The sequence below is a fragment of the Octopus bimaculoides genome, chromosome 9 (assembly GCF_001194135.2).
Source record: "Octopus bimaculoides isolate UCB-OBI-ISO-001 chromosome 9, ASM119413v2, whole genome shotgun sequence".
NCBI classification, from domain to species: Eukaryota; Metazoa; Mollusca; class Cephalopoda; order Octopoda; family Octopodidae; genus Octopus; species Octopus bimaculoides.
The window spans coordinates 818,288-828,661 of record NC_068989.1 but is presented as its reverse complement, the minus strand read 5'-3'; the positions used below and the strand labels follow the sequence as shown (position 1 = coordinate 828,661).

At 36.7% G+C, this 10,374-nt stretch overlaps 2 protein-coding genes across 5 annotated transcripts in view; one reads left to right on the top strand and one right to left on the bottom strand.

Moving 5' to 3' along the window:
- Window positions 1-10,374, bottom strand: part of LOC106879484 (tRNA N6-adenosine threonylcarbamoyltransferase, mitochondrial) — a 106,065-nt gene that overhangs the window by 77,194 nt on the left and 18,497 nt on the right. The window lies entirely within an intron of this gene.
- LOC106879483 (uncharacterized) overlaps window positions 1-10,374 on the top strand; it is a 51,601-nt gene that overhangs the window by 26,857 nt on the left and 14,370 nt on the right. For all 3 annotated transcript variants that reach the window (XM_052970341.1, XM_014929075.2, XM_014929074.2), the window contains exons 6-9: window positions 2,312-2,442; window positions 7,034-7,137; window positions 8,394-8,478; window positions 9,226-9,294. In XM_052970341.1, the coding sequence (XP_052826301.1) occupies window positions 2,312-2,442; window positions 7,034-7,137; window positions 8,394-8,478; window positions 9,226-9,294 (389 nt within the window). The remainder of the gene's footprint in view (window positions 1-2,311; window positions 2,443-7,033; window positions 7,138-8,393; window positions 8,479-9,225; window positions 9,295-10,374) is intronic.

Here is a 10,374-nt window from a genome sequence, read left to right as displayed (position 1 = left end):
TATATAGATGATTGTGCAACATCTCAAGAAGCTCAGGCATACTTTCACCATGGATTGCAAGTATACAGCATTGTTTGTTTGAAGAATGGAGAAGTTTGTTTGCAACCAGCGAACACAAGTGAAGGCAAAGAGGAAAAAGAAGTCACTCTCTCTCACACACACACACACACACACACACACACACACACACACACAGTAATTTGTCCACCAATTTCTTTTATTGATTAACCCACAACAATTGTATAGAACACCAGCCCAACAGTGTCCACACCATGGTATTGAACCATCAGACACATGGTTCTAAGCAAACTTCTTAACCACATTGTCATACCTGTATGTGAATCGCATGTTTGCAGGAATCACACTTTTATATCTTAAACAAAGTAGCTAAAACAGATATTCGTTCATTAATTAATGACTAGCTAACAGCTTCATAAAAATTATATCAAACCTTATGCCTTTCTCAAAGTTAATGAAGGACTTTAAGGGGTTTGGAGAAATAATTTAGAGAGTAGGGGAGAGAGAGAGAGAGAGAGAGAGAGAGAATGGAGGAGAAGAGAAAAAAGAAAGGAGAAAGATGAAAGAAATAAAGGATGTGAAGAAATACTGGAAGTATACAACTAAGTGGAAAAAGAAAGGGAGAAGGTGGTGGTAGGGAGGTGGCTGCAGAATTTGCAACAGGATATTGTCGGTTCAGAAAAATTTATCCTTTGGTGTAACTAAGTACGAAAATGACGTGACAAGAATGACATAGTAGTTATTCAGATAAACATGTGGTGCTACATGAGTTTACTTTTAAGAAATGAAATTAAAGCTAACACTGGATAAGCTGTAAACATAATTTATAAACTTGAGTGGTGTGTGTGTGTGTGTGTGCATGAGGAAATTAGAATCTCAATAATACTAAAACTCTAGAGATGTTTGTGTGTACTCAAAATACCTCAGAAATTGTATATTTTATCTTATTTTTTTTTTTGCATATTTATTTTCATACTTTCCTTTGGCAGTGCAGTACAAATTTTTGTGATATTTGCACTGCTATTTAAACGATTAAACTCAATTTTTGTTTGTTATTTCTTGATGAAAAAAAAATGGCTTTCATGACATCAGCACACATACACACACATATAATGAATGTCATGGTGTGCCAATCAACACAAACACACATCCGTTATGCGTGACATATACACATGCATAGTCTTCGTGCTCTCTAAGGAAAAAAAACGTTGACTTTTTGACGTACACAATGTCTTAATCATTTAGAAATATTTTTAACTGAATGTGATTTCATCATCCAGAGTTTGTTAATTTCTGTAAAAAATTTCAATTTATTTACTTTTGTTTTAAAGTGAAAGATGTATGAACATGTGTGTGTGAAAGAAAGAGAGAAAGAGAGTGAGTGAGTGAAGGGGTGTGTTGTCATGTATACGTACATACATCAATACATATGCGTACATCTTTTTTGTATGTACATGTGCATGTGTGCATGAGAGAGAGAGAAAGTGAACGTGTGTGTTCTCATGTATGTGTAAGTGGCACTCTCTCTCACTCACACACACATCCATTACATATACACGTTCATACGTTCTTTCACTTTCTCCTCTTTTTCACTTTAAAACACAAGTAACAGGTGATTTTCAGGGTGAAAATTGTTAAAAAAAAGCTTCTACTCATGTAAAATTTGCACAAATCTTATCAATCTGTATCAGCAAGCTCTCAGCAGGGATATTTAGCAGAGACTATACTGTTTAACTCTGGCAGAGACTATACTGATCCCTCAAAGTACATGCCATTGACAATGCTCAATGAAGCTGAAATACATCCAGCATTCTCACTAGCCACTGTGGGGATGATTTTCATCTTCCTTTGATTTTAAATTGGTTTTAAATACAGCACATCCATAAGATGTTTTCCCTGGACAAATACTGCAGTAAATTTGCCTTTTAATGATGTATTTACACTAAATATAATATATAGATGGCTTTGGTGTATGGTGAAGAGGTTTGCTTCCCAACCACATAATCACAGTTTCAGTTCCACTGTGTGGCACCTTGGGCAAATATCTTCTACTAAAGCCCCAGACCACCCAAAGCCTTGTGAATGAATTTGGTTGAGGGAAACTAGAAGAAACCCATCATTTATGTATATGCGTGTGTGTGTTTCCTTCTTCTCCTTGTCTTGACAGTTGTAAAGGAGTGTCAATGTCATACAAGCAGTGTCGTTTATTTTCGATATTCTGCATAAACATGTCCAGCCATGGGGAAATATTATACAAGCTCTTCATTTTAAAAAAATGTATCTTCTTTCCCAGGTTGGTGGCTTTCAATGGCACCAGAAGATACTTTCCTTAATCGACTTCGTCCTCTTGATAAATTGTTGCAATTCTTTGACAAATCAGTCAGATTTGGTACCTTTAATGAAAAGACGATTGGATTTCTCTTGGTATGTTATTTTTATATATTTGTTTTTATTGTTTCTGTGAATGAAATATTAGCAATTATGACTTTTTTTTTGTAAATGTTTTGGTTTCATTTTAATCTGAGAGGATATATTTATTTAGTTTATAACTATGCCATCAAAGATGACAGCAAATAGAATTGGTATTCTGTTAAATTCCTTTTAGATTGCTTATAGAGTTTGGGTGCTGAAATACATTTGTTTTCCTTTGTATGACTTATCTCAACCAATAATAGAATTACTTGTGCCATTATAAGGAATAAATAAAATTATCATTTGCAGCCTCAATAGATTGCAGTTTACAGGAATATTTCTAATCCAATCTAATGATATGACAGTGTAGAGTGTATTTGAATAATAAAAATCCCAGTGAAATTTCATTTGAGTCTGTTCAGAATTAATGTACCCCAGTATCACCCTTTTTCATCCCCTTTTTCCATTCACCCCCATCTTTCGTTCATTATATAATGCTGCCTGTGGATCTCAGAAGGCACCGGAGATGTCTCATCTCTGGCACCTTCCCTCCTATTTATTACACGAGATTACCAGAGTAACAAGGGATGGCACTGAATCTGTTCAATAACCAATCCCCACTTCCACTATCCCTAATATGCTACCTCTCTCCCCAATCGACACACTTATTTACGAAGGGTAAATTCATAACCAATACACTCCACCATCACCCTTTCTCTACCGATGGCCACCACTATCCATATCCCAGGTTTTTCTTACTGTCATCCATCAATCTCTCTAACCATCATCTATCTGTTACTATCACCCCCCCCCCACCCCAACAGACTTTTAGCTGCCACCTCTGTCCCTCTTTCTCTTTCTTTCATTACCTTCTCCTACTCTGTTTCTCTCTTTATGCTCCTCCTCTCTTCAGCCACTTATCCTGGTACTGTCTCTTTCTCTCTCTCTCTCTCTCTCTCCAATTTATCCTTTTACACTTGTTGCTGCCTCACTAGTAGACCCGATGCCATGCTAAAACACACTCAATACATTCTGTAAAGTGAATGACAAATAGGCAAAGATGTGATCAGATCTAGAGGACACTTTAATGTGACTGAGGACTTGATAACCAGTCAGAGTAAACGGTGTAAAGTGGTTGGTATTAGGAAGTAGGCTCAAGTTATTTCTAGTGCTACTTAAGTCCACATACCACATACAATTGGCCAGGATTAAATACAGGTTTTGGTAAATATACTGCAACTGTATCAAAAGATTTGTTAATAGATTTAACAAATGAAGGGATAAGAGTGAAACTGCCATCTTTACAAAGTAAAGAGTAATGCCTTATCACTTGGTACTAAATCCATTCACTTGATTCATATATTCTCTTTTCTTGCCAGGGATAATTTCTAGAGTGATGTAGTGGATTGATAAATTGTTGATGACTGATAAATTGTTGATGATTAATCTAGTTCCCCTCAGCAGAATCTTCCTGGAATTGAGGTAACGTGTGAACAATGGAATCAACTTTTAGGTTTGGCTCACAAGGAAGTAAGCCAAAGGAATAAAATGGTTCAGAAATTTTGGAGATAATTTACAGCTTGCACATCATCTCCAGCTGCAATTTTGTTTATGCTCTTATATTCTGTAATGTCGTCTGGCAACCAAGAAATTCAGAACTTTATTATTTAGTTACAGAACATCACCTTCGTTGTTTGGAGTTAGGATTATTTTCTTGAAAATGTATTCAATAAAAGCATTTGTTGATTATTAAGGTTAGCAAATCCCCATTTCTGGTCTCTGCTATATCTTCATTTGATGCTTTTTTTCTCAAGGTATTAACATGATGTTTGTATTAAATTGTCTCCATTACTTCTAGTCTTATCTCCTGTCTACAGCAACACAGTAGAACAGACCATGCTGCTCGATGAACATTTTTGCTAAGAAGAAGAAACATTCTCTTGAAGAGTTCAATGTTCCCTCATTACAGTTTTTTCAATAGAGTATCTGTTATATGTAGTGCATTCACAAAGAACATGGATGCTTCATCTATTATCAGAAGAGCAGTTCTATTCTTTGAGAATATTCCAAGGGAATTCACACAGATAATAATGTTTTGTGGATGGATGCAAGGAAATGGAATTCGCTTGAGCCATTGACATAGTTTCAGTTATTAACTCCCATGTCAATAACTTGCCCCCATGCCAGATAGGATTAAATTGATCTCTTAGCACAGTTTGTGACATTTTGGGATGCAAAATTCCAACCTTGTTCCAACCATTATCTCTTATTCTTCTTTCAGCACCTGGCTAATCAAATTGTCGGCTTGGTCCATCAGAGACTTTCAATAAATTATTCTATATCACAAGCCAAGTTTTGGATTTATTCAGATTTAAACGGTCTTCTTGTTCTTCTGGATTTCATGGAAGTCTCTCTCGCAAATGGTGAAATTTTATCTCCATTCCTCAACACCAATGCCTTCTCCTCCGCTGTTGGTAAATCATAAATTCTTCTGTCAACAGAACAGTCTCTCTTTAAGTGTCATGCTTGTCTCTTTGAGTCTGCTCTTCTTCTTCTTCTCCTCCTCCTCTTCCTCCTCATAGCATCTTGGATGCCATTGCATTAACATTTCTGGTAATTCTTATCGAGAATGGTCATAAGTTCAGAGATGCATCCTATATTAGTTTCTTCCTTCGTGTCCTTCTCTTGGGTGCATATTATTAGGTGCAACGATATAATTAACTTGTGTATTCTCAAACAAAAGGGACTTCAACCCAATGGTTCAGCTTTTTAAGTCTTCATTGAAGTAACCAAAAGGTCTGAGATATATTAATGGTAAATTCTCCACCAGAATCATATATTCATTTCAGAATATGTTTAGTGAGTTATATACAACATCCAGCTATGTCTCCTCGTATTACTAACAACTTCTGCTTCCTGTTCTCTTTGGCTCTTTTCAATTTCTTCCCTGTGGGTCTTCAGTTTCATTTTCTAATCTTGTAACAATTCTTCATGTTTGATCCTCAATTCTTTGACAACTCTCAATATTCCTTAATTCATTTCTTCTCTTCTTTCTCATTCTTCTTCAGTTGTATTTATTTAAATTTTTATCTATTTTACTCTCCAGTTCCTGTTCTGTCTTTAATTTCCTTCTTTCTTTCTTTCTTCAACTGAGTCAACTTTGAGTCGCTTCAACTCACCTCACTGCTGCTGCATGTCTGCAATCTAATCTCTCTCTAGCATCTTGGGTCCTCTACTGTTGTTGCTTGGCATTTGTCTACTTCTCTGGAATCCCTTCACCTGCCCCCATTCCATGGTTAACATATCTTATTCTTATTTCAAACCTGCCTTTTATACATCAGCCGTCATTTTTTACTTCCACACACACAGATCCTTCCACTGTCTCTCTTTAATTTCCAAGAAATAAATAAAACCGTTCTCACCCACTGTGCCATATCAATTCCAGTGGAGTAAATATTTAAATAATGAAACTGCCATAACACTCTTTCTTTCTTCCTTCCCTTCTAATTCACATTCTCTCCCTCTCTCTCTCCATCTCTCACTTCTCCTCTTCACATTAGATCTCTCCCTTTTCAGTAACCCCTCTCTAGTAATTCATTACATTCAAAAGTTACAGACAAAATGTTAATTCACACACACACACACACACACACACTGGTGTATTATAACAGATTAACAATTTGACTTAAGATAGATGGAAGTTAAGAAAGTTTTTAAAAATTAAATGAACGAATTGTGAGGCTGACCTGCAGCTTGAAATATCACTTCCCTCTGTTCCTAGAAAAGATATTTAAACCTTTTGGGGCCAAACATCAATCCAAATCTAATCCGTGAATGACTACATTTAGGAGAGCAGCCAATCCAACCTAAATCAATGTATGAATTTGCAAGTGGTGGTCATGGTGTCACACTATAAATTTTGCTGGATTGAACTGTTTGCAAATGTTTCTGATTTATGCTGTCATGAAGAAATGGACAGAGAGAGGAACCATTTATGATAATAATTGTGTGCCTCTGTGAGACAACAAATACCAATTGATAGGTGCCAGGCTGGCTGTGTGGTTAAGAAGTTTACTTCCCAACTGCATGGTTTTAAGTTCAGTCCCACTGCGTGTCGCCATGGGCAAGTGTCTTCTACTATAGTCCTGGACTGACCAAAGCATTGTCAAAGGATTTGCTAGAAAGAAACTAAAAACCCAGCGCACCAGTGTGTGTGTGTGTGTGTGTGTGTAAGTTCGTGTTTCCCTCTTACTTCATGTGTCTTCATTCACTGCTCATAAGCAATATTTTTAGTAACAATATAATTTAAGAAAAGTAAAGTATGTCTGGGTTTCTTCATATGTCCTGACATTTGCAGTCTTCATAAACAAAACACTCCTTCACGCAATGTTGCTTGTTGACCGCTCTCTGTGCAAGCATATCGCAGCTGTTTGTTATTACCTGCCTTGAAAACAAGCAAGGGTTGGTGACAAGAACAGTATCAGATCATAGGAAACTTTACCCCAACTGGCATGGAAAAGTAGACATTAAACCTATGATGATGAGAAATGTACTTGTATATACTAATCAATGTTCTTTACTTACAATGTTTTAATCTAATCAGTTTTCAGACGATGAACCAGAGATTATGAGGACCCATTTGGAAGACCGACTCAAAGACAATGGATGTGGCACACTCCCTGAATACCCAGAGACCAAACTATCCAAGTAAGCTGTTATATTCCATCTTGTAAACAATTATACATCTGATTTTTACTAATGCCTACCGACTTAGAGTTACCTTTTTTCTCTGACCATAGACTTTGACAAACAGAAATAGATTTACAAAGAATTCTGACCAGTATGATTTGCTTAATTCCAAAATGTGAGCTAAGGAAAGTAACTTAAATGGGTCAGTGGCATGGCTTTAGATTGTCATAATAACCTCATAATGTGCATTTCAAAGCTCCTCTACAGTTATCAGCTATCACATGCCAACATACAGCAATCATTGCGATTTGTAATTAAAGCCTCTTCATTCCATCTTCTTGTTTTATGAATTTATTTATTTTTATCTATGTATGTCTGTCTGTGTGTCTTCATCATCATTTAGCATCAGTTTTCCATGCTGGCATGGGTTAGACAGTTTCACTTTGACCAGAGCATGCTAACTTCATTTCTTTCAAGCCTTTCCAAGTCCTCTGCAGTCACAGCCCTGTGTTTCACTGCCATGTAACACAGCTGTTCCCACACAGGCATCATACAATCTAGCTTTCACTCTGACGGAGAGGCCCTTTGTTACCAACAAAAATCGAAGCTCTTTGAACTTTACCCGACCCATTCTTATTCTAGCATCTAGAGCTGTGGTTCCCAACCCTTTTATTTAAATGAGTTTTCCCATGGACCCCTTTCCATATGCTTATCCTTGTATGTGTGTGTGTGAAATTTTGAATTTAGTTCATGGACTCCCAGTAGTCTGCAGACCCTGGGTTGGGAACCACGGATCTAAAGTCTCTGAACATCCTCTGCCACTGCTGACTTGACCATTTAGATAATGGAAGCTCTCTACTTCTTCGAAGGACCCCTCATGCAGTTGCCTACATATCTGTTACACACAAATACTACTTTCTCTGTTAACCTTCCCCTGATACTGCTGCACTTCTTATGAGCTCTATTATGAGCTTGCACCAAGTACATCTTTTCTAGTTTCTACTTACACCTTTTCCACATATTAAGCAGGGCCATCTCTCTGATGGGATTTGTGATTTGTCAGTGAGAATTATCCTGAAGAACAACAAGATTTGCCATCAAAATCCTCAGAATTTTTTTTAAATTTGAGAGAATATATGGAAAATAAAATGTGAAAATTTAAAATCTTATTTAATAAGCAGAGACACCAAGCAGTATGTTTGTTAAGTTGTTTATTATTCATTCTGTAGGAATGAATTATTTTGACATGTTCACATTCTGACATTATTTTACAGGAAGAGAAAAGAAAACACCAGCAAGAAATTCCAGGAATGTACAAAACATGAAGAGATTTGTAATGCTTTTGATAAATTGGTGAAGGTTAGTATTTTCAAACATGTCAAAAGTATGGAAATCAAAGAATATATTAGAATATTTATATTATTGTAGAATATGCAAATTGATTTCTTGTGGAAGGGTCATGGGCTTAGATTTATACAAAAATAAGGAAATCAACATGATGTGGTGTTCATGCATTTCCCAAAGATGCTAACAGAAATGAAGAGACTGAGAATCAGGTCTTGAAAGTACGACCTTTACCACGAGTCATCACAAACACAGTTTGGAATAAATGTTGAAGAATATTGACTCTACAAACTGTTCTTGTATTTTTTTAAGAATTAATATCAGTGAGATTCTGATAATTAATTCTGATAATTAATTGTGATTACTTTGTGAAATTATAAAAAAATATACTTAGTCGGATATCAAACAATGTGGCCATGAGGTCTGGCCAGGGATGCAGTAAGGGGTAGAGGGCATCCTAGAGATTTAAGGGTGGGCATTGGTTAGCAATAGAGGTCACCTGGCAGAGTGTGCTGTTTGGTGGTACAACAGATGAGATGGAGGAGGATGTAAGTTGATGGGACAATCAGATGGGTTTGGTGAGGACCATGTTTCTCCTTTCATTTCATTTGCTTTCATTCAGTCATTCTCCATCACATGCTCTACATACCACTACAAGTACCCCTCTTGTTTCATTGTATTTCCATGAAGACCGGTACTTTAATACAAATTAAATTTTATTAAAATAAAAGCTATGTAGCAATTATATTTCTATTATTTCAGGCCATTGCTAAACATAACCCACAACACCGAAGAACCATCGATATGAAAATGTTAACTGCTGCCTTACTTGTGAGTATTACACTTCAGAATTGTGGGCTTCTAAAATGGTTTTAATCTGAAATGCCTGTCTTTGGAATGGTTTGTTTCTTGTCTTCTAAAATTTCACATTTTATTTTTATATTTTTCGTCCATCTCATGTCCAAAGGAATCTAACTTGACTGCACCTTAATATGTAGGTTTAAAGCCAGTGTAAGTGGGACTTGACGAATTTAAAAAAAAACCTGGACCATGAAGAATATATGGCTTCTGCCTGTTTAGTCATGTCTGCTAAGCAGTCTCTTTTGCAAGGGGTGGCCACCAGACAGGAAAACTTCCTGTTTCAGTTGGTCAAAGGAAGGTGGCAGGGTGATGCTCACAATGGACTTTGCTATCAACTGGATTTGTCTCACATGCAACAATGCTGGTCAACATAACTCTACAAGTCAACATTGCTTGGACATTGAATCAATGTGTTTAGAATGATTTAATTGACCTGCATATTTCTGAGACAAAAGTCTGGCTGATGCTGCAACAGTGCCTGTAAAGTTTATCCAAAATTGGCAATACTCCTCTCCAACAACAGACCAGGGATTCTTTGAAGTTGTCCATAGTCTTTGTGTTGAAAGTTATTTGGAACAGGCTGTTCAGTAAATTGTCATTGCTGAGAATCTCTTTGACAATGGTTTCATTCAGGCTCACCATTTCTCCATAGAATGTAAGCATTGATGTAACACTGGCCATGTTATTCCACTGACAAACAACTGTGGGAGCCTGATCACATTTCTGAAACCCAGTTTTGGTCTTTGCCTGACCCGCAAAGAGACAAGCTGCAAGAAATTACGCTTCACAAACTAAAACTTTTAAGTATCCAGGGGCAATGCAGACCCTGCAGCTTTAATGCATGTCCATGCATCATTAGATTCAGCAGACCAAACTCTTCATCCTGCTGATGTTGGCAGCAGAGGGACCTCTTGACCATTAGAGTGCATCTCTTTCATAGGAAGCAAAAGATTGTGCGCTCAAATAAAAATTCTGACAAGGCACAAAATCTGATTGTAATAAATGATAAAGGCCATTCCTGTGTTTGCTATCTCTCTAGGAGAGCTTCTT